This window comes from Anopheles ziemanni, chromosome 3, assembly GCF_943734765.1.
Source record: "Anopheles ziemanni chromosome 3, idAnoZiCoDA_A2_x.2, whole genome shotgun sequence".
In the NCBI taxonomy this organism is placed as follows: domain Eukaryota; kingdom Metazoa; phylum Arthropoda; class Insecta; order Diptera; family Culicidae; genus Anopheles; species Anopheles ziemanni.
The window spans coordinates 33,737,321-33,765,240 of record NC_080706.1 but is presented as its reverse complement, the minus strand read 5'-3'; the positions used below and the strand labels follow the sequence as shown (position 1 = coordinate 33,765,240).

The 27,920-nt window shown below is 46.9% G+C and overlaps 4 protein-coding genes across 4 annotated transcripts; 1 reads left to right on the top strand and 3 right to left on the bottom strand.

Annotated features, from left to right (window-relative positions):
• Window positions 1-300: 300 nt before the first annotated feature.
• On the top strand, window positions 301-15,132 carry LOC131288336 (transmembrane protein 235). Its single transcript, XM_058317459.1, has 6 exons — window positions 301-426; window positions 5,502-5,622; window positions 13,423-13,573; window positions 13,657-13,855; window positions 14,776-14,941; window positions 15,026-15,132. The coding sequence occupies exons 1-6, from the start codon at window positions 301-303 to the stop codon at window positions 15,130-15,132; spliced, it is 870 nt and encodes a 289-aa protein (XP_058173442.1).
• Window positions 15,133-16,882: 1,750 nt separating this feature from the next.
• Window positions 16,883-17,907, bottom strand: LOC131288275 (carbonic anhydrase 7-like). The gene is made up of 2 exons (XM_058317394.1): window positions 17,850-17,907; window positions 16,883-17,808 (listed from the first exon to the last, which is right to left on the bottom strand). Exons 1-2 carry the CDS (start codon window positions 17,905-17,907, stop codon window positions 16,883-16,885), a joined length of 984 nt encoding a protein of 327 aa, XP_058173377.1.
• A 1,840-nt stretch (window positions 17,908-19,747) lies between these two features.
• Window positions 19,748-20,685, bottom strand: LOC131284603 (carbonic anhydrase 1-like). The gene is made up of 2 exons (XM_058313466.1): window positions 20,643-20,685; window positions 19,748-20,535 (listed from the first exon to the last, which is right to left on the bottom strand). Exons 1-2 carry the CDS (start codon window positions 20,683-20,685, stop codon window positions 19,748-19,750), a joined length of 831 nt encoding a protein of 276 aa, XP_058169449.1.
• Window positions 20,686-22,336: 1,651 nt separating this feature from the next.
• LOC131288191 (carbonic anhydrase 13-like) lies at window positions 22,337-23,552 on the bottom strand. Its single transcript, XM_058317304.1, has 2 exons — window positions 23,477-23,552; window positions 22,337-23,403 (listed from the first exon to the last, which is right to left on the bottom strand). The coding sequence occupies exons 1-2, from the start codon at window positions 23,550-23,552 to the stop codon at window positions 22,337-22,339; spliced, it is 1,143 nt and encodes a 380-aa protein (XP_058173287.1).
• Between the last annotated feature and the right edge of the window lie 4,368 nt (window positions 23,553-27,920).

The window sequence follows — 27,920 nt, the reverse complement described above, 5'->3', positions numbered from 1 at the left end:
GATCGGAAAGATCGGAAGTGCCAGTTGTGTGCGTTCCTGTCCGCGGTGTGATCTTGTGTGTGCCGCGTGCGGCCAATGTGAGCGACATCTAACGGAGGAAAGCTTTTTTCCCTGCCTCCCGTAAGCGGGCCAGCACTGAGAGAGAGTGTGTGCCAAACGATATTCCGCGTGTGTTTGTGTGCTTGTGCCGCAGCATCTCACACAGCAGCAGGGAAACATCATCATCTTCAGCGTCGTCGTCATCGTCATCCCGGACCCTTCTGTTGTTGCTCGCTCCGATCAGAGAAGATCAGCACCAAGATGCCCTGCAGTGCCGTAACGCTGTCGCTGGCGACGATATCCGCCATCATCGCCGTTGCCCTGTTGGCAATCGCCTTCTCGACAGACAACTGGCAGAGCTACGAGGTGAAGCGCACCAACATACAGGTACGTTCGTTTCCTTATGACGCATTGAAGTCACTGCAATCATCCGAAGAATCGTTACTCTGAATTGCTTAGCAACCACCATAGGGGTCTTTATGTATTCGGTTTATTTTTAAATAATTTGCAAATGAAACATACACGTAGATAATTGAAAGACAATTAATGCCACGAAGATTACTTTGCCTGAGGAAGTTTTAATGTTAAATGAATATGTTTCATGGCACTTGATTTCAATTTAGCAACTTATCTCCTTGATTCCAATATGATTACACGAAAACGGAAGCTTCGTTGAGAGTGACATCAACTCACTGGCAACAAGCGACGAACCCTTTGCGCATCGCCTTGTGGTTCGGGAAAGTGCAACGAACAAACTTTCTATTCTATTACCGTCGGCCACCACTTGCGTTAACCCTGCGCCATCCTTCCAAATTGGTTGGGCTCTGCTGGGCGCGATATGCCCCCAAACAGAAAGGGCCTTTGTTATCCGGTGGGCGCTTTGTCCAAGCCGGGAACGATGATGCTTTTGTGCAAGCAAATTGCCGACGTATCAATCTTCTGGCTTTACATTTTACGACATTGTACGCAGTCAGTGAATGGCACGGTCGCACATCGGTACAAAGATCTCCCTTTATCTTCGAAAAATCTTTTCAAACGGTTTCAAGGGTTTCTCTAACCTCATTAGTTTTCCACTCACCTCAAAAGCCAGCCGAGATGATGGTATTTGGTTTCAATTAGTGTTGCGTCTTTTCTTGACGCGGTCGAATTCTTTTGGGGGGCGCAAACTCTAAAAAAAAACCCCAATAGCATGAAGGTGTACGGATTTTGTCCGACAGGCTCCATCCCTAATGCGCCAGCATCTGCGTCCAATTATGTCTTCATCGCGGTTTCCTTGACTCTTGGCGGTCGCTACCTGAACCGTCCGGCTCACGTTATACAATCGTGGCAGATTATTATACAAACCGAGCGGGGATCACCGGCCAGCGATGGGAAACATGCAAGTTTGAAAAACAAATAAAAATAAAAAACAATCCAAATTTTTCACGATCACCACCCCGAGCTTGCCCTTGACGCCGGGGGCCCCAAATATTCATGACGCTGGCCAAACTTTGCGGTCACAACATAATAACGAGGCCTTCGCTAGGAAAGCATAACGAATCCGCTTTAAGTCAGCTTGTTCATGAAAATGCGGTAAGAAAACGCACGAAATATAAATCTCGTATCTGGCTTCGAAGGGGTTTGTTTAGAAGCATTTGTTATCGCCTTTTTATGTTGTATATCGCTGCCACGATGGTACAGTTTGGACAATATTTTTGTGTGTCAAAGAAACGAAACGCCTCAAAAGCAGACAATTGTCGAATGTGTCGGGCCGTGTGCGCATGTTTACCACTCTTCGGCTTCTTCCCCTGCCCTAACCGCCTGGGTCCGTGCAGCACGACCGCCAATTTGCATACAAACGAGCCCACTTGGAATGTGTGGGCTTGGACGAAGTAATAAACATAAGCGTACGGGACGCGATGCTCGAAAACGTGAGGGAAAAAAGATGTCACACTCTCTAGAAAGCGCATAGCAGGCAGACATTCCTTGGGATTTTGTGGGGGAAATCGGAAAGAAAGACGGTCACAGATTGTGTTCCAGTCGCAGCGGTTTTCGGTGGTCGAAGCGAAAGAATTCGGTCTCTTGCGTTACACGGCTTAGTGGAGGACCGTTTTGCCACGTTCACGTTTGTTCGTTCGATTGGCACATAACAACCGTACGTGCGTGCGCATGCCAAAACCGGCTCTCGAGTGTTACACTCGACGCAACCGAAGGGACACAGTTCTTACAGGCAGCGACACATTCTGCATTCTACAACATCTGGGTTGGTCGATTCTCGAGGCGTGTGTGTGTGTGTGTGTGTGTGTTTGTTGGCCTTCGCCCGAGAACCTGCTGTGCAGACCTCCGTCTGCCCTCAGGCCGATTGCCTGAGCCAATATTCTTGGGTTCTTCCTTCGTCCTGCCACACTCAAACACAGATACACATTTGCCTGCCTTTGACGAGACGAGTAAACAACGAGTCAGCCAGCGGATATGTAGCCCAGAAGTGGTTATTCCACTTTCCCTCCGCGTTCTCCGCGTCCTTCCTTGCGAGAAGCTGCCATTCTTCCGGACCTACCGAATGGTACCTGTTTTCTTGAGCGTTCTCTCGTTGCTCAATTTCTCTCCACCGCAACTCGACTGCAGGCGACGGCACTCCCTTCAACAGGGCGCTAGGTAGGACGGTGCAGGGTGTCCAAGTTCCCTTAGGTTCCACTGGTGAACGGTTTTCTGCTTGGCTCCGACATACCTTTTTTTCCGAACGGACTCGTTTGTCGTCCAGCCGGTTGTGAGCTTTGGCAGTGAAGTAACACACATGTGGCCCCCCGGTTTGTAAATGACGTGATCGAGTCGATCGAGCCACAAACACTGCCAAGAAGCCCGAGAAGAAAACGCACAACTCGGCTGGGGAAAGAATGAGGCGATATTTGAACACCCCGAAAGCTCGAACAGCAATGCCGGAACGTGTGACACGTGAAGGTTTCGCCGGGTCGCTAATCGGTTAGGCAAATAAGAGCAAGCGGGGCCAGGTCCGGCCCAGGACCGTTGGCTCACACACGCATTAACGGGGTAAAGCTACATGTAGCAAGACGTAGACGGCTCAAAACCCCTGCAGGTTTTCGCAGCTGCAGAAAAGTTGGAAACCGATTGTCGCACCGATCGAGTCGGAATAATTCGTTCGATTCAGGTTCTGCATAAGACTTTGCTGTCGTTAGGGTTGATCCATTTTTTTCTTTCTTCTCCTGCTCGATAGAACCACTTTTCACCCCCACACACACGCTGGTTTGTGTGGGATGGGATAGTTTGGGTGGGAATGCTGGATTGGGCATGCTTGAAGCAAACCGAAACTCAAAACAACAATCACATTTGAAGCAACTCCATCTTTCAGTCTCAACTCGGGCATGTTTAAATGATTTATTTAATTGAAACATTTCTGTATTATTGAAATCCCCATTCGAAGAAGTGAAAGATAGAAGTGATAAAAAATCTTCAAAATTCATTGAAAAACCCTGAAGCAAGGCCTGAAGCCTTTTCCTTCACGAGCTAATGGGTTAAACGCGGCCCCATTTTTGGCACGAAGGTGTAAAAGTAAACTTCCCGTTCACACTTGCCGGGGACAACGACGAGAATCGTGCCCGATGATAGCATTCACGCCGAAAATTTGGACTTGAAAATGTAGTTTTTAAACGTCTTGTCGTGAAGTTTCACTTATATCTCTTCATAATTGGATTAAATGATCGTATGACGTTGTTTTGCTCGCCACTTGTTAAGAACATTTTGCCTGCTAACATGATACGATCTTGCTGTTGGCACTTCCTGCTTGATTATTTAAATCATACCGGCAAGCACGCTCACCAACCCTTGCTGCAAAACCTGTTATGAACCCAATCAAATCGTGTCCATATGAGGCATGGAAGCTATTACTCATTTTCATTCGTCAATGTTCGCTCGTTCACAGTCAGTCCTTCTGACGTTCTGCAAGGTTTGGAGGACGTAAAATTATGAAACCGAAAAACCCAAAACCTTCCATACTCGCCAAAGTCAAGTACATGAAACTGCCCACCGAAGGTCACGCTTTGGCCCAAAAATAGACTACTTTTGGAGTCTATTTGTAGTTTTGCGTTATGTTGTTTTTTTTTAGGTTTTCAATTTCAATTGCACCCTTCTAGCGCCACCTTGCTCGCCAGACCACGGTGGAGGTCACTCGTTTAATGGGTGGTAAATTAAATCGAACTGTGCGAAGACAACAAAAAAATGGCGACACGTACCCATTAACTGGGGAAAAAACCAACAGTATCGCGGACAATTGAAAAGAACTTCATCCGTCGCACCCGCATCAAAAGGTGGAGGGGTTGGAAGGAAGGGCATAATTAGCGCCTTCGGTCTGGAACGGCAGCCCGGTTGTAGCCGTGAAAATGTTAGCACCGGTTATTACACAGGGATTGACCGTTGCTCGATTACGCCAGGGGGACGCAGATTCTCGCTCCAGACAGCGTCAGTGTGTTTTCCACCGGACTGGGGGTGATGTGTGTTTTCCCAGTGGTGCAATTATTATGGTGGCCGTGCCGTTCTTGCTCTTTTCTGCCACGTGCATCGGATGTGCAAGTGCCAGACTGCAGCTCTGATAAGAGCGAAACACACACACATCATCCCAACACCATCTCGATCCGAGGGCGAGCATCAAGCTACATTAACTCCCTGTTTTCCACGCGGGCTGAGACTGGTGGCGGTGGCGGCGGTGGCGGCGGCGGCGGACTTCGCAGTTCAGTTACCTTTTGGTGCATGTGCATTCACCGTCTGATCTATTTATTTACACGAGCTCCACCGGATTGGGTTGGTTTATTTTTCTTCTCCCCCATTTCGCCAGCAGCCGTTTTGCGATGCGAGCTTTTACTGCTTGTGGGAGAAGGGGTGTTTTTTTTTTCGCGATAATTTTTCATCACCAATCACCAAACGATGCCGCCATCATTCCTTACGTTGCTTGCTTGCGTGCGATGCGTTTCATTTTCTCGTCTTCGAAGACGAAGGCGTTTGATTGATGGATATTTTAGGCGGCAAAACCGGCCAGCTCTGTGGAACTGTGCGTGCGTCAGGCAGCCAGCACTGAAAGTCGACCACTTTCACAGCCAAGACCCACCGTCGCCACTTTGGCCGGTGGTTGGTCCGCTTTTTCTCATCCGTAAACGGAAACGATGAAAAAGACATAACCATCAGTGGCGTCGATGGAGTGCGGAGGGGAGCGAAAGAAACATATCGCGAAAAAAGTTGATTGCACGAGTATTTATTTTTCTCCTCCCGCTGTTACGTACCCCGGCCGCCATCATTCCTTAGTTTCGTTCAATCAAATGGCATCAGAAGGCACAAAAATGGGAAGAAAAGAAACCCATTGATCAAAACTTTCATTTTCATTTCTTATCTCCGATGGTTTATTTGTCCGGTGGTTCCGGTCAATTCATCCCCATGTTTATCGATCGCCTTCTCAATTGCTCTCTTTTTTTTTGCAGCCATTCATTGCCAAACATCCCGAGCTGACGGATAGCTTCAACAATCGGCTCATCTACTACACGCGGACGCGCGGACTGTTCCGGTACTGCTACCCGAAGGAGCGACCCCCAGCATCGTCCGGTAAGTGTGATAGAACTGCGGACGCGATGGAGCTGAAACACTAGGAAGACTTAGAGTTAAAAGAAGAATCACCAATCCGTGCAAGAACGAAACCCTCTTTTTGCGATGAGATACAAATATTAGATTGTTGGATTTTGTTGAAGCCGGAAGAAGCAGCGATGGCAGCTACCGAGAACTTCCCGGTGATGTTCGTTGAGTGGCAAATTAATTCTAGCAGATAGATAGATAGATCTTCATCGCCGATCGGCGGGAAGGCGGTGGAACGAAAAGCGAACAACAAATTGAAATCTTCGCCAGGTTCGTCGCTTGATGCCGCTCGGTCGGCCTTCAAGTCTTTCGAGTTGATTCTCACCGATACGGCGGCACACGGAACGCGGTCGTCTTGTGTGAATCGTGGTCCACGGTGGGGGAGGGAAGCAGTTTCAACTTATTCGGCACACGGCGGATGCTGATGTTGCATTGTGTTGGTTTCATGTCTTCTTTCTGCCGATTCGCCACTTTTGCACGTTCTCACATTTGGCGTCGCTCATGCCTTTTTTACCCCTCCGTAACCTTTTTCCGTCCTATGGTTCACAACACCAACAAAAAAAAAAACCACAACTTCAAACAGCACTACCTGTTGATGGAAGGGGTCGTTCCACTGAGCGTTTCCTGAAGATGCGAATTAATTGTTTTGGATGGAAGGAGGTTTTATTTCGGGGATTTTTTTCCCTCTAAACCCTCGCTAATCGACGATTCGGGCGAGTGGTATGCAATTTCCCTGGAAATGATTCAGGATATCGATTAATCGTAGTTTTCCGGGGATCCGCGGCTCAGAGGGTTAAGTGATGCTGGCTTTTATGCTTCCATGCACATCAACATTAAACCTTTCTTTGACCTTTCCCTCTCGTGGAGGGTTTCTAACGTTTGGTGTGTTGTATTGTTTTTGAAGCCTGATGTTTGAAAGTTAGTTTCAGCTTCGGGTTTGAACATCACACGAAAGTTTTCACAATAAAACATCTCCTAGAGATGATAAACTACAACTATTTTTCTTATAGACAGCAAAGCTTTTTCCAAGGATTTTGAAATTTATGTAAGATTTTAACTATTTTCACATTGTATTTTAACTATTGTATACACCATAATCTATGTCTTCTTCTTCTTCTTCTTGGCGTAACGACCTCTTGGTCATGCCTACCCGTTAAGGGCTTACGAGACTTGTTTCCCTGTTGTACGTACGTGGATAGTCAGTCCTCTCGTACAGATGAGGGTCCGGTCTCGGTTGGGATTCGAACCCACGCCGTCGAGGTGGTGAGCCCCGGCGCTCATGGGCCGATTTTTTATGTAAAGATGTCATTTTGCTTTTCCTGTGGTCATACTCACTACCCAAAGGAAGACATAGATATAATTTATTAGAATCATTAAAAAGAAACATTAAAAACGATAGAGTACGGATTGGTGTAGGGTAAATTTATTCCTACTCTTAACGTAAATAAATTTCCTTCTAATTCGATTGCTCGTTGCTTATCGCGTATGTGTTTTAAATACGAAAGGCTTCGCCAAAAGCGAACCTCCCAAAGCTCGAGACCAACTTCAAAAGCACCCTTAGATAGTGAAAGAATTCATTCCCAAGGAATGTCTCGAATCGGAATATGCATAAACCAAAAATAGGTGAGGCGCAATGGCGTTTTATGTCACTACCACCACCACCCGACCGCATAAGGTTAGGTGCGACTCTACAACATAAGCCCCCGACGTCTTCATGGCTCGCGATGTTGAAATGAAAGTTGGCTTCTCGTGAAAATTTAACGTTCCGTCTTCATTCCCTCGGCGAAATGCGACGTCGGTGCCAGTGCGGATGCTTTCGGTGGTGATAAATTGAGCATAGGAAAACCCCCTCTCCCTTCTGCACCGCCGCCTCCTGCTGGAACCGGTTTCAGGGCAGCATTGGAGCGCGCGCTGTTGTTTGTCACATGAGGGAGCAGCATAAAGTGAAAATTGCCATTAAAAACAAAATCCAGTCGGTCGGCGGAGTAGGGACGATGATAATCGGTCACCTTTTGCATTGCAGAGCGTGCAGATTTTTCTCCCCACTTGCCACGCACACTTGTACCGCTAAAAGATGCCGCCGCCAGGCAGGAGTCGACCGAAAGCGGTAATTATCCGTGACTCCCCGGGATGGATTCTGTTTTGCCCGCATGCCTTGCGTTGCCCTCTACCCCCCGCCCCTTAACGACCACTTGTTTGGCAACGATTCGCTCGTCGCGCCCAAACATGGGAGAGATTTTTCTCGCGGTCTTCGCGCTGCGCCATAAATACCGTCAGTCCATATTTCTTCATCCATATGCGGACGGGGTGGATTTTTTGCGCTTTCTTTCGACTCCCCGCTTGGATGCTCTTTCGTGCAATCGCCTCACGGGTTAGGTCATACCCCGTGGTACCTCCCACTCCCCACCCTCGGTGGCGGTGTTATCCCGGCGAAAGTAATTTACCCTAAATGCACCCGCCAACCCTGCCGTAGTGGGTCATTAAAAAATTGATTTTATTTCGTAGTGTTTGTGAGTGCAAGCGGGAATCGGCACGTATAAAAATATGCTTTCCCACTGGACAGATAAAACAGAGAAGAGGAAAGCCGTAACCAGTGATGCAGGGATAATAAATTGGTAAATATGTAGACAAGACATGCGATTACGTAACGAGAAGGAAGAGAACCGATGGAAAAACGTTTCGTACAATAACTTTCGGCTGGAAGAAGTATAGAGCCAGCGAAAGGAAGAAAATGCAATCTGCAGCAAAAGAAAACGGCTAAAGCATCAACAATCAAAACTAAGGAAGTGGCGGAAAGAAGGCGGCCTGAGTGGAATTACTTCTTCCAATCCGTCCCAACGGTGTTCCGTTTCGGAAACCCATCACTCTTGTACTGATTTTATACACCATTAATGAGTTTCCTTCACCGGCGGCTCGTGTCCGCTCGAGCGGTCTAGAATCTCCGGCACCCACCACCACCACCACCACCGACCAAAGTATTAATTGAATTTGAAGCTCCATTTTCACTAGCACCATCTCTCCGGTTGGCTTTCATTTCTTGACCGGACATTTTCTTCCCGTTTTACCGCGGTGAAAAACTCCTCGTGCGTTGCTGATTCTTTCCGAACGCGAAGAAAAGAGAAACACCGAAACTAGATGAACTATTTTCGATTAGATTCGCGTTTCAAGAACGATAACCGCACCGCGATGGTGTTTTAGGTGGAGAGGATAATTTGCTGCTGCTTCTACGCCACTCACGTAAAGAGGGAAGACGAATCCGGGTATCCCGCACGGTATGGGAAAACAGAACGCACTTGCCCATGACCACGATGGATCGCGAGCCGGCTAATTTCCGTTGTTTCACATGCTTCCCTTAATCGCAGCGTAAGGGGAAAGTTTTTTTTTCGCTCTGATTTTGGACCAGAACGTGTTGGTTTTTATTTAGTTTTTATTCGCCTCCTTTACGCGTATGGGGAGCATGTTGTGGAAAAATTAAACTAATTGGACGTTGAACCTGTTGTTGGTTCTTGGGAAATTGAAATAAAATGGGCTAAACCTTTTTTTAAGTCGAATGAAATTTATTGAATTTATGTAAAATATGAGAATGCAACGAACGAAAAATATTCTTCTTCCAACTTCAAAAAAAGTAAAATTTCATTTGTAATTGTAAAAATAAAAACATTAAAATGAACAATTTGTATGGAAATTTTCAGAGCATTTATCAAATCAAGTCATTTTCTATGATTGGGCTTTTAAGGTATCTATTTTAAGATTTTTCTCAATATTACATTCACTTTTGGTGCTTCCCTCGTCGGTGAGACACTTTAAAAATGATTGATGACCGTGTGCTTCGGGTGGGACACTCGCCGAAGCCAATCTATCTTGCATCAATGATTTGCCACAGCTCGAATCTCCTAACGGTACACTCACAAGTGATCGTCGCGTTTTTCATTTTTCATTCACGACTTTGTCTTTCCCGCAAACACTCGGCCATGCTTCCATCACGCCGTTCAAAAAGCGGTCTGTTTCAGATTTGGGTCAGCACCATTCCCGATTTTTCCTCCCCAAATGTTGACCTCAAAACACTGCTACCGATCTTGATCGAGCTTTGCTTGTGAGATTGCGCTCATAATCAACGGCATTATCGGGTACGATTCTTTTCGCAAACGAATGAGCATCGGCCAGAACCGGGATCCGTTATTACATGAACGTGCCGCGAAGGGGTTTACGAGGGTGTCGAATCACCCCCTGTCTCACATAAACGCTGTGAAACGGTAAGCAACGAAGGAAAAAATAATGCTCACATGTAAAAATTCTCAACCATCTGGAACCACATGGACGTTATCGGACGCCCTTAGAAAAGTGGCAGCTTGTAACAGCCCTCGCCTTTGAGATCGTGTTTACTCTGCTAAATTGTTTTCTTTCCGGAGCAATACCTTCTGCCCGCTGAACGGTCGAGTGTGGAGCTTTTCCTTACACACCTTTTACTCTCGTTTGGCCAAGCGGAAAACGGAAGTACGGTAAAATCGGAGCGGCTAATTTCACTCCCCCGAGTTCTGCCTTGGTTAATTACACACGGTAATTCTTTTGGCGAGTCTACGCGTGCGGTCTGCAAGTCGAACGGGATGGCAAGAATTTACTGACCAAAGACTAATCGATCAAACTGGGCGTTGGAAAAAATTAACAAGGACAACAAACATCGATGAAGGAAGATTACTGTAGATAAAAATGGATACCAAATGGACTTCATGTTGGTAGCTATCATCTCATCGAGTCGTCTGTCAAAAACGGCTAAAAATGGCGTTCACTTTCGGCTCATCGAGTGACTCGCGACTCGAGCCAAAACACTGTTCCATCCAAAGTTCACCGACGCCCTCGTGGTGACCTCGATTGTACCGTCTCGGTGCGATGGTGAATCTCCGAACAAAACCGACCATGATGTAATGCCGGAAAATGGAGCAGCCACGTAGTTTACGATCGCCCATCCGTCGAACGTCCTTCGGCGTTCGCGTGTGTTTACCGGCGGAGCACGGAAAAGATTCGCTAGGGAGGGAAATGTTTGCAATCCGATTGCGGTACTTTCGAGGAAAACACGATAAATTCGGTGTCCTTGTCAGATTGCCTGTATTTTAAAAATCGGGTTTCAATTCCGTCAAGTCTCTATTGGGTTATTAATAACTTCCCAATATTAAAACAATATTGAAACCAAACAAATTCAACTGAAAAGTGTTCTGAATGCGTGTGTAAACAACATGCTTCACTAAGTTACCACCTGGAGAGAATAAATAAAACAACAAACGTACGTTGCATCCCATCATCTGGTACCTCGTGCGAGAAAATTGCGCCACCGACCACACATTGGCGATGCGTAAGTGATGGCAAAAGAAGTGTCTTAAAATAATCCGCTTGCGTAACCACGGCGTATGAACCGCCGAACCTCACCCAAACGAACCGGGTAGCTTGTGTTAAAAAAAAGCACCTCAAATCCATGGCGTACTGTGACGTGGCACCGGCATATCTCGCCCGACTCGCCGTTATTATTTTGAAGGTTAGGTTCAGTTCGGTGGCCAGCGTGGATTGTGTCATTGTTCGGCTATTGGGCAGCCGGACGCGTGGTTTGCGATTTGATGAGGCACCTCCGACCCGCGGTGGTACCGTTGCGGATTGTTTGTGCGTTGGTTGTTTGAAACGGTGACAGCATATTTATGACGAGTCGTGTTCGGTTGACCGATTTCTTCGATGGTTTCGAAAACAGTTTCGTTAGGAAGATAAGCATCGACCTGTAAGGTTGCGTTTGGAGTCAATCTAAGAAAAAAGAAATGTGAAAAGGAAAAATATTGTTCGCACGGAATGTAACTAAATTATTTTTAAAAGAATTACAATTTCACATAAAATATCGTATGTTGATTTTAACTTTCAATTGCAGTGATTTACAATTATTAAAATAATGCGTTTTGATAGCCAGTTCAACAACCGCCCCTTACACCTTAAGCTGAATGCTTATGAATCATGTGTTCGCGTTCCAACGTAAACCTCATGGGCCACAAAAACCCTGTTTTTGGTTAATGGACGACGGCAAACACATTTTTTTTTCTGCAAACATCTTCAAAACATAGAGTTTCCGTTTCATTACTGCACTGCCGCAATTGAATCATCCGACGTGCGTTAACCGTGCAAACAAGTTTTTTTTTAAAGCCTAGGTAAAGATGGCCAGTTTCTCCTTAGGCAGCTTTCGCTTTCTTCGGTCGTTAGCCTCGGTTTATCAAACAAGAAAAGCCGAAATCCACGCCAGGCCCGGGCAAGTGTACGTAAAGCATCGCCACACGTTAAGTGCAGTGATTTACTTTATTATGCCATTTGATTTATTGCCACCCATCGATCCGGGGAGCAAGGAGAAGGGATCGGCCACCATCAGAAAGCGATAAAGGGACCGAAAGAGAGGGTCTTGGGTGAGTCGTGATAAATTGCACCCGAAAGGCACGATGCAAAAAAAGGGGTGCTGGAATGGGCCTCGATCTCCATCTTCGCCTCAATTGGCGCTAAATTATTCGCGAAATGGGAAAATGGGGAAAACAAAAAAAAAAATCAAAAATTTCCCTAAAGCCTTTACCGACAGACATAAGCGCGAAGGGTACGAAAGAAAAGTCGATTCCTTCACCGAAACGTAAATCGCCATATCAACGCGATCGCAAAGTGGAGTTTGCGAGACGCGATCGACATTTTGCCGGAGATCAATGCACGCACGATGGCGCCCATTTTGTATTCAGCACAGTATACCACCAAGACAATAAGGGAGAGAAAGAGAAAAACAAAGAGAGAGGGAGAAAAGAAAGAAATAGAGAGAGAGAGCGAGAGCCCAGTTTTCGCAAATCAAGTGAAATGGGTATGGACCCTTCTCCCCACAAGACGAAGGCTCCACGTGTGCTTTGGACCTACGGTTTTTGGGGTGGGAAGTGAAAACATCTCCCCTGGCGACACCTCTGCTCCATCCCCCATCCCTATAAACTTTCAAGACGTCTTTCCAGCCAGCGCTCTAGCAAGTCTCGGCTTTCCACGTATTCATCTTCGCTGGGCGCGGATTTTCGAGTATGCCATCCGATGCACGCGCCCATCCTATTGGCATATTTTTCTCCCAACCCTTTCCATGTGGGTGGAGAAATGATCAGGGCTCTTTTCGGAAAAAATCACTCATCTCGTAGTCGTTATAAAAATTAGAAAACAAAATGTGCACCGCTGCGAAGGAAACCCGGTGAAAGGAAACCGGCATCGGAAAGTGCAGCGCCGCCTGCAATCAATCGCGCCAGGCGGGTGTGAAATGGGCGGCTGCGTCACAAGGTCTTAAGGGATGCACCGGTTGAACGCGGTCTGCCTCGGCGATGCTATGCCGGCTGCATTTTGGACATATTGGGAACGACCGCGTGCAGTCTCGTGCTCCAAATTCATTCCGCTCGTTCACGCATCGGAGCTTTGGAGCGGCTCGGATTGGGCACGCAATTTTCCTTATTTTTGAATGCCACCTATTGTTGTATGCCTGTTTTCGACCCATTTTGTTTGTAACACATATTTTAATTGCTCCCAATTTCAATTCTTTTCTTTGAACGTACAGCTCGGAAGGGTTTCTCGCTTACTTTTGTTTAAATGGAGATTGCAACATTCACTTTTGCCGAAGCTTTAGAAGCACACGTTCTTTATAGAGCTAGCACACACTCTACAGAGACTTAATGTTACTTAAATTTAATTGTATCGGCCAACGATGTCTTCTAACATTGCCTTCCTCCTTTTACCCTTTTGCAGTTCAAATCTATCTTTCCCCGGTGGAAACGCACTGCTCGAACATCGACTACTTCCCGGCGGCCGAGGAGCAGAAGGAGTCGGACTCCTTCACCGATGACATCATGACGCGCCTCCATCTGGCACGCTCCGTCATTGCCGCCTTCATTCTGAGGTGAGTGCCGTAGATCGTGCCCTTTTCAAAATCTTTCCGCTCGAAATGAATTCTAATGTGTGCTTCCCCGTTTCCCTCCTTAGCTTCGTTGTCATCTTCTGCGCCTTCTGGACCGGACTGTCCGGATGCTGGAAACGCTCGGCCGGTGCCATCACCGCGACCGCCATCCTGATGCTCACCGCCTGCCTGCTCGCTGCCGGCGCCATGGGACTCTGGCACACGGTGGAGTTCTTCGAAAAGGAGAAGGTCGTCGGCGAGGACTACTATCAACAGTGGAATAACGTGAGTATGGATGTGCGGGTGTTTGAAAGCCAACCTGAGGAGCATTAATCGAAAAGATGGCTTTGAAACGCTTCTTGATCAAGAACACGTTACTATGACGTAATGCCTATATTATCAATTAATGTTGCTCGAAAAGGGAATTCTGTTTTGCTTTGGTACTTACTCCGGATTTAAATTATCTTAACACGGTAGTCAAGGCTTTTTTAGTCCACTTTTTTTTAGTTTAGATTAGTTTTTATGTTGCATTTTCATTTATTTATGAGCAAAAGTTTATTAAAGCTACTGACAGCTGGCTATAAAAAAGCGATAGCAAAGGAAGTCAATGTGTTAAGATCTTACTGTAAAATAACCTAATTAACACGTTCCGTACCGCGTCACCCAAATATGGGTGACGGCAGTTCTAGTTCTAAAAAGTTTCTGACCCATAAATAAATGAAAATGCAACATAAAGTTTATAGTTATATTAAAAATGAATAATTTGGAAAGCTAAGTTTTTGCTTGGCCTTCGAAAACAATCGGTTTAACAAATATTATAATCAAATTGCAATTAAAAAAATTGTACTAAAAATTGTGCTAAAACGCTTGGTACGCAACGTGTTAACACGTTGACTGCCATGGCTATCATTTTTGATAGCCAGCTGTCATTAGTTCTAAAAAGTGTTTGCCCCATAAATGAATGAAAATGCAAGATGAAAATCATAGTATTATTTAATATAATTTCTTTGGGAAGCTAATTTTTTGCTTAACCTTTGAAAACCATCGGTTTAACAAATGTTATGGACAAATTTTATTAGAAAAGATTGTACTAAGAAACTGTGCTAAAAACGCTTGGCAGTCAACGTGTTAAGCATACATGCTTTTCATAACCTTTATGGAACTCACGCACTAATACCCTTCCTTTTATGCCCCCCACCGTATAGGCCCTCCGGGACAACACTCGTCTGTCGTACGACTGGTCGTACATTGTGGCCTGGGCCGGTGTGGCCTGCAGCCTGCTGGCCTCGATCCTGCTGTCCGGTGCGGCCGTCTGCCTGCGGGGCGAGCGCGAGCGGGAAGAGCAGCTCAACCTGCAGTATCTGATGCCCGGTAAGGTGCCGGCGGCCACCACCCTCGCCGACCGTGCCCACCTACCCCTCGCTCACATCGCTAACCTGCTCTCTCCCGTTTCAGTGTACCCCCAAAAGCAGCCCCCCTACCCCTACGGCGGTTTCCCCCAGCCACAGCTCTATCCGCAGCCATACTACCACGGATCGCAGTACGGACCGTACAACTATTGAGTAAAACTTTTCCACCGTCGTTGGTGACGCTGACGGCACCTCCATCAGAAAAAGAGGAGAGAGAAAAAAAAAACGCCAATGTTCCGCTCTTTTCGGACTCAGCGATATGCCGCGAGGCGTATTTTGCGAAATCATGATTCGATTCGTGACTAAAAGAAAACAAAACATCACAAATGAAAGACTAGCATGTGTTCGGCATGCAAACGAAAATGCGTTCCACCACGAATCAGCGCGCGTGCGATCGTGTGTGTTGTGCGAAAAATTTTACTCAATACTCCCACCCTCCGCTTAACACTCTGTACTCCGCCCCCGCTCTACCATGTCTTCCACCCTCCCCTCGGGGAAACAGGTATTTGGTGACAGCCATGTTAGGTTCGATTTTCCGAACGAACTCACTCACATTCCTGCAACCATAACATCCTTTCGCTAGAGCGTGCTGCCATGTGTCGGCTAGGATCCGGAAAACACCCTCAGGGGGCGAAAACTAACAAAAAAGGGGAAGGATTTTTACATTAGATTCGGTACAAGGCAGCACGCGTGCACCGTTTTCATGTTTTAACGCAACTTAAAATCCTCAAACATATATATTCGTTGTTTTTAAAGACTCATCGATTGAGTGCAAAAAAAACTGAAACTCCTCGAGATAAATGGTACATTTATCAAACGAGCGTCCCATAAGGCTCTTTCCCTCCGTAACTTGTTCTTCCGCTCATGTTCTTTACCGTTTTCATTCAGTTAGCGTTAGTGACGAAAGGTGGCCGAAGTTCCCCCGTTTGGTGCTCAACCCAAGGGGGTCGGGACTGGCCAAATTTCTTTATGTATTATGATGATATGTAGCGTTAAGTTTAGTCGTAGTATTCATTCTGTTCGTGCTAAGTAGTAGCCAGCAATAGTGGACAAGCGACGTTGACACAAACAGTCTCGAGAGTTTAAAATGATAGACGCAAACGAAAAAATAACGCATTAGAAGTGAAGGAGAATTCTATTGAAAGACGTTGCGCATTAGAGAGCAAATAGAAAATAAAGTAATTATTTTTAATGAAACCTGCCGTTGTTCATTCAATATTATGGTATCGGTGAAAAGCAATATCACACTAAAGCAACTGACGAATTTGTTCGTTGGAAACAAGCAGAATTGTGGCATTTATTTTGAATAAAAATGAATTTCAAAAGCTATTTTGGTTTTTGGCACCCGCATGTCATCTATCATCCTCATGAAACAAATAAAAAGAATGTTCAACAACTTCCCTGTTTTGTGTTCACGAATTCCAATAAGAGCTGAATGTTGGCTATGATAAATACGATTTTGTACACGTGCAAACCGAAAACATTTAGCTGAATAGCACCACCGTAACGCTTAAGGTTTCAGTATTTAAATATCGATCGATTTTACAAACCATCGGATTATTATATTACTTAAAAGGAACTTTATTGGCTTGAACACATTGTTTTTGAGAAACTATACAAAATTTAACGTAAACATATAATCTTAAACTCAACAAAGCTATAAACATAGTTTGTACAGCAGATTGTTCAATGCGAAAATGCGTTGGAGTCCTGCTAATGATAAATTCAAATCTGTGGAGTCGATTGCGCCTAACGGTATGCAACACTTATGTCTGTTAGCTTGCTTGACCAGCGGCTTGTCAAACCGATTGTGCATATAATCGGCAGACAACGCGAAGTTCACCTGATGCACATCGTGCGAATCGCTGTTTCGATGCGGGCCGGATGCACCGGAACCATGCTGCTAGTAGCGAAAAACACGTCGATTGTTCACGGGCTGCACGGGACGATAATTTTGTAATATCGGTGCACCATCGAAGCCGAGCAGTGTCCGGAGCATACTCATTTCGCGTTGCGTAACGGCCAGGCGCTTGGCCGACACGATCCACGTGACCGTCTCGAGGCACGGTGGCGTCGTCAGGCTGCCCTCGTACGAGTAGTACGGCCAGCCCATGTCACCGATGACGCTGTGCAGCGAGAACGACTTGCTGTAGGGCAGCTCGAACTCTGCCTTCGGTTTCCGCACGAGCGGTAAAAACTGCGTCCAGCGATTCAGCAGGTATCCGGCCGAGTTCGGAGCGTCCGCGTAGACGAACCCTAGCACCGCCAGCCCGTCCACCTCACCCTTCGCCTCGTCGAACGAACCATACAGCCCGTTGTAGAACACGAGATGCACCTCGAGGGGAAACTGCTTGCCATCGAGCGTGTGCTCCGAGCCTTCGTCATTCGTTGGACCCCAGTGAAAGTGTAGCTGCTCGAACACGTACGGTGTCTTCAGTGGGCCACCGCGCAGCACGGGGCGCGTGCGACCGTTCCAGCGTGGAGTGAACTTCACCGAGTAGCCCTCGTTTTCGACCAGTATCGAGCGGGGAATGTTACGCAATCCCTGCAGATCGAGCGGGACCTTCTTCTTTACGAACAGTGTGCTCTCGCGCACGATGTTGATAGGGCTCTGGTACAGTCCAGCGCAGGCAGGCGCAACGATACTCCAGTTCGGAGGTCCAACGGCATCGTTGATCGAGTGGCTCCACTGTGGTGCCCCGCTCGAGGCGCGTGTCTTCTCGCCGTACGCAGGTTCGTAGTCGATGTCGTTCGGATGTGGATGCGTCTTACGACCCCAAAATTCGAAGGAGTCCGGGGAGGTGACTGGAATGAGGGGAGAAAACGCATCTCAGCACCATCGCCACTATTTACAAGCAAATCGGGGTTACCTGCTCCAAAAACAACCGGTTGGCAGGCCAAAAGCAGCGACATACAAAGCGCACTCATTGTCGGGTCTTGTTTTGCTTCCAATCAACACCAGAACACTACACCCTGGGAATCGCGAACACCATATGCAGAGTTAAACCTACTGCGCGCTCGAAACCTCTAACACCCACCTCAGGCTAAGAACGTATCACTTAGAACTTCAAGCTGTCCACCAGGCGACTGCCACGCCTCTGCGCACTAGAATTCCGAAGAAAGGAAATCTCGCCACCACTGCCCTATTTCCCGAGATCCGGGTTCCCGACGGCCCTATTCGCGCGCGGCCTGTGTCCTGTAGCTTGGCGGCCCGGTCCCACACTGCCCGAGAGCTGCACAAATTCTGACTGCTGTCGACCTCCGGAAGCCTGTTTTTAAAGAGCGTTCTTAGCGACCCTCCCTTTCGACCCCGTCGGTGCCCTGTGAGCTATTTTATATGAGTTTGCTTTTTTCTCCATTTGCTCTGCCACCGCGTTTGTTTACGCTCGACCACCCCTGTTATTCTTTCTCTAGCGCTTTAGCGCGACGGTTGCTGCGGCCACTCGCCATCGGAGCTTTGGCAACGCTGTCTTCCGTGGTGAGCACATTTTGGGCAAGAAGTACACAAGCTACAGTTGCCAGCTGGAGGAAGTTAATGCTGACACGGGCAAACACGTGGTCGCTTTGGGAAAGTGGAACCTGACGAAAGTGATCCCCCATCTGGAGAAAATAATGGGGAACTAAAAAAAATAGACCGACCTTGGTAATATGGGAGTGGTCACTGAAAAACTCAGTGGCCAATCTGTTGTGAATACACCTTAATTAAAAGCATTAACAAGCCACTAAGGTCACCACCAAGAACATGTTTTGATTGTTTTTGAAAGTTTTTCACTTTCGGTTCGTATTAAAATTGCCTTCCATATGCTTTGTATGTGTTGATGCTAGGTCTAAGAGGATACCATCACAGTGTAAGTCAAACTAGGAATACCCAGAATATCGGAACAAATAATAGGATAAAAGGTACCTTTTTAATCTCACTGTTATTTTCAAACTCTTAGCGAATGAACTTTAATTATTACCTAACGAAAGTTCATTTGCTGATCGCCAAAGTTCTGGGGGACCTCAAAGACTTCCGGATATGATTTAGATCTACCCCTCTGAGAACGAATTGTCGAAGAACAAAAAAGGGAAACTGGAGTACAAAATCGTGAGGAACATACTTCAAAAATAGTTTCTCTAATCAAATCTAATAAGTTCGTTGATTGGCATCTCTCTCTTATCTGATTTCATCTAAAGCAAACGTAGTCGTATACCTAGAGAGCAATTAGCAGTTATCTTCTGGTTCTTCTATGCAACCGATAGATTTGATTAGCATTCCAACACATAACTTTGTCCTAGCCGACCCAGCTATCCGTTGATCGTTTCCTTAGCAATCGGAAAGTTTCATTCATGTGGCCTGGGAATTGTCGCAATTAGAAAGAAAGCACCGTGAACGCAAGCAGATTAAGCATGCAAAATATATTTAACCACTGGAAACCCTTCGTGGAGCCGCTGGTCCATTGACTTTTTTTTCTCTACCACGCCTTGTCCCGCACCCACATCATATGGAGTCCGAAAATGGTTTTGATTAATAGTTGACCGTGAAATGAAAGCCCCCACCCTCCCGGCTATACCTCAACCCTCTCGCTCTCATACTCGTGTGTGACCCGTTTGTTCGTTGGGTGTCGGTTAGGTCGGGCATAACCAGTTTCCCCTTCTGGCCGCATTAACATCCGCAATCGTGCACGCTGCACCAGTTCCAGCGCTGAGGAATTCCAATTCGCACCAAACGAGGTTTTCGGGCAGGGAGTGGGAGGGAAAGGGTGGCTTCGTGACGGAGGAGAACGCCCTAGAACCCATAGCGTACCACCGTGCGGTCGTTGAGAGGCTGAACCGGTCGGAAGTTGTCGACCAGCGGCTTCCCGTCGGAGTCGAGGAGGGCGCGCAGAAGGTCCAGATCCTTTTGGGCCACCAGGGCCGGGGTTTCCCGTACGAGCCAGGTGACACTTTCGGCGCACGGTGGCGTGGTAAGGCTGCCCGGGTAGGAGTAGTACCGGTCCCACTCGGCGCCCGCCACCGAGTCCAGGCTGAACAGCTCCCGGCCCTCGAGCGTGATCGAGCTGCCCGCCTCGCGCACCTTCGGCAATGGGCGCGCCCACTTCGCCCCCGGCTTAATCTTTATCCCGCCGACTACGTACAGGGCGCCCAGCACGGCCAACCCGTCCGGCTGGTTGACGGCCTGCTCGAACGAGCCGTACTCCTGCTTGAAGAACACGAAGTGGGCCTCCAGCGGGAACTTCAAGCCGTTGAACGTGTGCTCCGAGCCGCGATCGTTCTCGGCGCCCCAGTGGAAGTGCAGCTGCTCGAACACGTACGGATCCTGGCCGAGCGGTCCGCCGGTGAGGCGGGGTCGCTCGCTGTCCTTGCTCCAGTCGAACGTGTACTGCGCCGTGTGCCCGTTGTTCGTCACGGTAATCGATACCGGCTTCCGGGCGCCTCCATCGAGCTGGAGGGCTGCTTCACCACCCAACGCAGGCTTCGTCGACTGCAGCTGGATATCGATGGGACTCTGGCGGGATCCACCGCAGTCCGGGTCGGTCTCGGCCCAGCGATCCGGATCGTCGTAGGAAAAGTCGGCTACCAACGGACAAAGGTTACCCCGAAATTGACATACATTATCACACAATTCTTACTCTTATTCCGCAGCAAAAACACTCGATCGACTCATTTTACTCACCATTTACCACGGCCAGCGGAAGGACCGCTAAAAGCATCAGACATTGGCATGTCCCAGTGAATCGCAATTGACCCATTGGAGAGAGACAAAAAAGTTAAGAGCTGATGTAAAAAAAACAACCCTTTGTCGGGTAAACGATTCGACACGCTTCTAAAACTCCCGGTTAAAACTGGCTCGCGCTGCACTTTTTCGCCACCGAATAGTACATGCTGTGCGATGAGCACATCATTTTTATATGAGCAAAAGACAGGTTTGTATGTAGCTTTTTTTTCCTACTAAATGCTCCATTTACGCTAGATGGCGCAAATTGGCGTGATGACGGAAATTGATTTGTTCGTACCGCGTTTTAAACATAGTGTTTAGGCCCCTTTTGAAAACTACCATACTTTACAGATTAAAATGCACACGTTTTAACACAGCACATCGATAAGGAATTTGCGATATCGTGCTATATCATCGATAGCTGCCATCCGGTACTCTAATTTTATCTCTTCATTTTCATTAAACGTACATGTAACACCTCTAAGAGTTTTTTAAAAGTCCAGTTTGTTATGTAAAATTGTTTGAGTGGTTCATATAGTTGATCGTATTAAACCTTTTCATAAGACAAAACAGATTATTGCAAACATGCATGTTACCGAGTGACACATTAACAACAATCGTAGTACAAAGGGGTAACAGATATCTGTTGTTGTTCTTTGAAACCCCGTTTTCTTACTCTTTCCAAACCACGGCCCTCACGTAGTCAAGTAAGAAATTATCACCCCTTGGCTGTGGGAGAACAGATTTTTTAGTTGTTTAACATCACACCCGCCATAACACACGTGCTACTTTGTTGCCCCGAGCTGCCTCCCGCTTACGAACTCTGGATGCTCGCGTCTGATTGAACTTCGTTATAACATTGTAATCATTCATTTAAAACATTTAAAAATAAAAAGCAATTCGTAAATTACCGTACGCATTGCAATCCAATTAAGTAGATATATCTACGCCTACCTTTACAAGCTCAAATCCACGGAACAGAATGTAAGTATTTTAAAAACAAATACTTCAACCGGCAAACCACATGTTGCAAAATATTCTAACGAGAGCCATAACAACTCCCAAGGAGTTGGTTCTGAGCAAAAAATTCCATACAAAAATTAGATTACATAGAACCCAAGGAAGTTGACCTTTCCATGAAAAGCAAACTTTCCTACAACAAGAAACAATTATACTACAATGAAACAGATTAATCTGAGTCTGAAGATGAAGATCAAGAAAAAACTGGAAAACCAAATGAAGTAAACTTTTGACAGGTCTTGACGACTAAAACGAAAAAGTAAAGTCAAAGAAGAACTGCCATTATCTTCCGTATTTGAGCTAGTTGACACGCTTCGTAGCTAACAATTCATATCTTAAAAATCGTTTTAATTGATAATATTAGCAAAATAGTGAATCCTTATTAGTAAAAATAAATGCATATATTCAATGGTTGCCATTTTAATACTGGTTTAAAATATATTTATTGACATAAAAACTTAATACTTCACTCGCTGGGATTGGCAAAGTGATGGTTTAAAATGTACTTAAGACTAATATAATGTTCCTTTGGTGTGTCTTAAAAATAATTGAACAACAATGATCAGTCAATCAATACAGGTGGACTCTCGACATGACATCCTCAGTTGAGGTCCTTCTGTTGTAGCGTACTTCCGGCATCTAGTACAAGAAAACGCGTCGATGGTTAAGTTTCTGCACGGGCCGGAAGTTGTTCACCATCGGACCACTCGGTGACTCCAACCGGCGGAATTGGCGCATTTCCTTCTCCGTCACCAGCAGCGGCTTGGCGGCAACGATCCACGTGACCGTCTCAAGACACGGCGGCGTCGTTAGGCTACCCTCGTACGAAAAGAACGGCCACTCGACATCCCCGATCACCTCGTACAGCGGGAAGGTGTCGATAAACGGAATCGTAAACTCACTGTTCGGCTCGATCACGTTGCGCAGAAAGCGTGTCCAAGTGTTCAGCGGCTCGTCGACCGAATGCTGATAGATCTCGTAGAACAGACCCACCACTGCGATGCCGTCCACCTGTTCCCGTGCCTGCTGGAACGAGTCGTACAGTCCGTTGTAGAACACCAGATGAATCTCCATCGGGTAGCGCTGGTAGTCGTAGACGTGTTCCGAACCGATCGAGCTGTTCGAGCCCCAGTGGAAGTGGAACTGATCGAAAAGGTACTTCGTCTTTAGTGGGCCTCCGCGCAGCACCGGCCGATCGGCGCCGATGCGCCAGTTGTAGGTAAACTTTGCCGAGTGACCATCGTTCTGCAGCAGGATCGTATCCGGTAGGTTGGTCTGTCCGTCGAGTCGGAGCGGGCGCTTGCGGCTCACCAGCTGAGCGCTGCTGGTGTTGAGCAGGATCGGACTCTGGTAGCGGCCACCGCAACGTGCATCTACTCGATACCAGTGCGATGGTCCGTTTTTGTCCTTCGGGTTGTAGGAGAAACCCGCCCCGCCAGCCGGTGCTTGACGAGACTTTTGCTTCTCGATGACCGGCACCGGAATGTTAGCCTCGGCCAGATCCGCCTCGGGATCGGGAGGAAAGTAAAAGTCAGGGTTCGAAATAGCGGACAGCTTCCCACGGCGCACTTCCTGCGAGGCGGCACGGGTAGCGGCTGCTTCGTAGTCGTCATCGTAGTAGACCGGTTCCCGGCGACCGGCGAACGATTCCGTCCTTCTGGTTGGATTGGCGCGAAAGCTTGATGCATAGTTGGGCACATTAAGGCCTTTAAAATAAAACAAAAATTAAAGCACTAAGCGATCTCGATTATCTTCATTAACGAAGCGCAAGCAACTTACCTCGACATGGTCGCCAGGACATAAACATCAGGAAGTTGAGCAGAACCAGCTGCCCTTGCCAGTGAAACAGATGCATCTCTGTAAAGTGAAACATTGCGACAATAATTAGAACAATAGAGCACGGCTTCTCACACACCGCCACGTTCTACCACAACCGTTTGAGACGATCTCTATCCGAAAAAGCAACCAGCACGGTGCTGGCGAGCAGAATTACCGGTAATGAGAACTAGAAGCTTAATCTTTCCATACCCCGCTGTCGGTTGCAAAAATCAACATTACTCATGTGCGGGTCTCAAGAAACCCAAGCCACCAGAGGCAAGAGGCGCACGCCGTGAGCTGCGGGTTCCGTGCGAACTGGACCGCGCCAATGGCCTCTTTTTTCTGGTACAATGGTTAGCCATTCTGTTTGATTTGCAGCTAGCCATTCTACGCCAGCTGGAGGTCGTTCGACCTTGCCATGGTAAAGCACAGCGCCGTACCGCGGTTCCATTGCATACATCTGGTTCGTCCAAGTTCAAGGACTTTGCTTTCTTCATCAAAGCTTATCTTGAGCTGCCTGAACTGAACACTTCGCCGTGCATCAATACACTTGGAAGATATGAGAAACATTTGTAAGTCTAAAGACGCCGGACAGAAATGAACGAGACAACCAGTGTCTGTCTATGTCGGATCGTAGGAGAAAAAAAGATTATCAAGCAACAGAAAAAACGTGTTGGTGGCAGCAAAGCATGAACGACAATCAAATGGAATAGAATTTAAAATTCTTATTTTCCATTTACATAAAATAAACATAACTATTTCTTCTGTACAACGACTTTTCAACCGAAGAGAATGAATTCTTAAGCAAAAAGAAACGGAAAATCAAATCGAAAGTTCAACGAACGATTCTAATTGCTTTAATCCGATAGCACAAAAAGGTAAACTAGAAAACCATAGTGCTTTATTGTACGCGTTCACCATTTTTTTAGAATTGAAACATTCCTACTTGTTTTCCTCTCAGTAGTGCATTTTAAAGTTTGCAGGGACAAGAAAATTCACATTTAAATTTAAAAAAAATAAACTAGGCCTAAAGAATTACCGATTTGATCGTTTAAAAAACAACCATTGGGACATCAAGAATATAAAGCGAAACTGATAATAAATCTAAAAGTGTTCATTTTGAATTACTAGACTATGCTTTGAAATATTGAACGAGTGACAAAATAGACACTTTCGTTACTAGAAGGTCAACGGAACCATTTAAACCAACAGCCTATCCACCGTTTGATCAACAATGCTAATAGGGTTCCACAGTTTTAATGCCAGACAGATCGATTTTTATTAGGTTAGACAGTAATAGCTTACAGTATAGCTGATTATTATTTATAAAAGATAATCCGCAGATAAATTTTGTATCAGTTGCATGGACTGATTCACTTTTCGGTTATAAATTATCTTGTTACAAAACACACACCACTGTTTTAAAAATTATGTTTCCCACTTGGCACTAGTTTTGAAACTAAAATTAACACTAAATCTCAAACTGCACTGATTATGCCTATTTGTTCACTTCCACCAACGAATCCGAAAAATTGGAAAACATTTTTTCTCTTCTAAAGATCTGAAAATATCACTACCGGCACGTGCACACAATCGATATTAAACTAGTTTTACCATTCAAATCGTGCAACGGTCCGCCGGAATAGAACGGTGTGGAGAAGAACTTTTCTGCGCTGCTGCCGTCGTACCCGAAACCAGCGCCGCCAAAACGGTAATGCCGAAACGGAAAGAAAAATTTCCACCAAGAAACCATGCCACCATGCACGCAAGGGAACGTACTCACCGTTTTGAGCGGGGGGTTTTGTTCAATTAAATTAATCCCTCCCCAAACGCCGTCGGGTCGCTACGCAAACAGATCCGACGGGTCATGCTGGTAGAGCGTTTACTTACGCCTTCCAAGCAAGAATCGCAAACCCATCACCCTGAGCCACCACACTATGCCAGCGCACGCCAGCAACCGAAAGTGCGTGAATAGCCGGTGGTCGAAAGAATTCAAATTCGCGCAATCCAAAAGCCGCAACCTCTCAAGGTTTGCGCCGCGGTTCACCGATGCGGGCAGGGAGGATCTTGAACTCCACGACGTTCACCCGCCAGGATGAAGTAATACACGTGCAGTGGCCCATTGGCACGTAGGGACACTTTCCTCAGGGTGCGGACGGTAATCGAATGCGGCCAGCTGTACCCACCATGTGGCCAAGACGACGCGAGACTAATCGATGATCATAGGCTCCATCATCATTGCCGTGGCAGCAACGGCAAGACTCCACGGTCGTCATAATCCAATCTGACCGACTTTGATGAACAATGGCCCGCGAAAGGTTCACGCTGGCCGGGTGTTGCTGTGGTGCAAACTTCATCTACCCGGCGTGCCGCAATATCGGCCGGGTTGTACACTGAGCCATTGCGTAACGATCAACGGCTCCATATGGTCCAGTTTAATTTTTGTCCGTTTGAAACACACACTCACAAATAGTATAAACGATGCAGGGCCCATTTTCGGAACGCTTCCAACAACGGGAAGTCCGTCTTCGCAGTGGTGATCGTCCTGATGCATCGAAGCGGCACGCGATTTTACAGCGGCACCCGTCTACACATGGTACCGTGGTTCATTCATAAACCCCACCGACCATATCGAGTAGGCGTCACCAGCGTGTTGTGTGACGCTGGGAAATTCTCGTCTCCACGCGTGTACACACGCTGCTCACTTACCGGCTGATGGAACGAAGGAACCGCCTTCCTGTGGTCTGTGGAAGGTAGAGGGAACACAGTCGCTGATAACGCGTCACTTGCACTCAGACGCACTGGCACCAGCACGGAAGGCGCACTTGTTTGTAAACTTGTCAGCAGTTGGCGCCTGGCGCGAACCTGTCACACCGTTTGTTGTTGATCGTGCGTCTCGGGAATTGCCGGTGTTTGGGTACGCTTGGGAGGAGGGTCCCGACCTAAGGTAGTGATGCCGTTAGTTGAGTAGAACAAGTGCCCCCGCTGGAGGCTAGTGCACGATTGAACTGCAATTGCAACGACCGGCGACACTTAAATAGTTGACACACAAGTGGTGTCGGGCCTCGGTACACGGTGTGTACATTGGGTTCTCCAGTTGTCGGAGGCTTCCCGGTTTTACAACCGGCTTTACCAGCGTTAGTGGCTGGTGTGCGGGGGCACGTCACGCAGTGCGGGGTGGACGAGTTTACACTGGAAGGTACGTTGCTGCGGCCGCAACGATTTCGGGAACCATCCCGCCAGTAGAACCATGTAAACAATGATAGTGTAACAAATCCGTTTTTTCCTCTTTCCAGTGCGGACATTGATGGAGAATAAGGGACGACGGCACGACACGAGCCCCTTAATAAAAGCATTGGCACCAAGTGGAACGATGGACACTGCTGTCAACAGGATGGGGAATTAGTAAGCTATTAGCACCCCACGGTACGATAAGACCGAACCATCGAACATGCCGACACGGGAAAAGTGTAATTAAATTAACATTTGTCTCTACAAATCGCATCTTATCGAAAAAGGGTGGGAATGTGCACGCCTCCAAGCATGTACAATGTAAACCGGTTGTTTTTCACCTGTGCGGTGGAACATAGACCCGCTTGCGCGGAAAAATTGCACGCTCTACGCCGATAAAGGTCGCATAAGTGCCATGCGTTGACACAGTGAAGTTTACGACCACGAAGCGTGGTTCGATCGCGGAACACAATGTTCAGCATATGTTCCTGTAACTAGTTTGCATAAAAAAATAGGCAACATACTGATGAGTATCGGGCGTGATGCGTTTTAAATATTTTGAAAACACCTACCAAATAACACACCTCCCGAAACAAGAAGTTCTGCATCAAGGGGGCCAACATGATTCACGTATGACGATTCAAGGAACAAAGTGTTTGGGAAAAGGGCACGAGTGATTTTAGATACACTATTAAAATTCCCTGCGACAACGTTCCCTCGTTGCGTTGATTGGCCAGAGATAAGTGACTCACTGTAGGGCCTTTTGCGGGATAGATATTTTATTCCTCACGCGTACTATGGTTAAAAGTGATAGCGTTGCGTCATCCGTCCGACGTCGCTGGCCGGTGGCACATCATTAAAACCCCTCAAAATGAAACAGTATGTTGGGGATTTTCATAAACCGTTTGACGGCAAGATCGTTGATTAATTATCGCACTGACTCATCTCAAGATGTCAGGCGCAGGAAGTTCGCCCTGGATTGAAATCCCCTCGGGGGGAATACGTGCGAGTCCCTGGAAAGCAAGAAATCCACAAATGATCAAGAGAAAGGAAACTTTTTTGGACGTAAAACAACTTCATTTCCTACCTTCTTATCTTTTTGAAACAGATCAATCTCCTTCTCATCCTCATCATGGCTCAAATCAGGTACGTTTGGAACCTGTTTTTGCCAAAC

What these genes read in the sequence shown, in the direction of transcription:
- LOC131284603 (XM_058313466.1), bottom strand. Translation starts at nt 20,685, where the DNA reads ATGCCAATGTCTGATGCTTTTAGCGGTCCTTCCGCTGGCCGTG. An exon ending in CGGTCCTTCCGCTGGCCGTG is followed by an intron (nt 20,536 to 20,642) that starts GTAAATGGTGAG and finishes GTCCGTTGGTAG; the next exon opens with CCGACTTTTCCTACGACGAT.
- LOC131288336 (XM_058317459.1), top strand. Translation starts at nt 301, where the DNA reads ATGCCCTGCAGTGCCGTAACGCTGTCGCTGGCGACGATATCCGCCATC. An exon ending in TGAAGCGCACCAACATACAG is followed by an intron (nt 427 to 5,501) that starts GTACGTTCGTTT and finishes TTTTTTTTGCAG; the next exon opens with CCATTCATTGCCAAACATCC. An exon ending in ACTATCAACAGTGGAATAAC is followed by an intron (nt 13,856 to 14,775) that starts GTGAGTATGGAT and finishes CCCACCGTATAG; the next exon opens with GCCCTCCGGGACAACACTCG.
- LOC131288275 (XM_058317394.1), bottom strand. Translation starts at nt 17,907, where the DNA reads ATGAGTGCGCTTTGTATGTCGCTGCTTTTGGCCTGCCAACCGGTTGTT. An exon ending in ACCGGTTGTTTTTGGAGCAG is followed by an intron (nt 17,809 to 17,849) that starts GTAACCCCGATT and finishes GATGGTGCTGAG; the next exon opens with ATGCGTTTTCTCCCCTCATT.
- LOC131288191 (XM_058317304.1), bottom strand. Translation starts at nt 23,552, where the DNA reads ATGCATCTGTTTCACTGGCAAGGGCAGCTGGTTCTGCTCAACTTCCTG. An exon ending in GTCCTGGCGACCATGTCGAG is followed by an intron (nt 23,404 to 23,476) that starts GTAAGTTGCTTG and finishes TTTATTTTAAAG; the next exon opens with GCCTTAATGTGCCCAACTAT.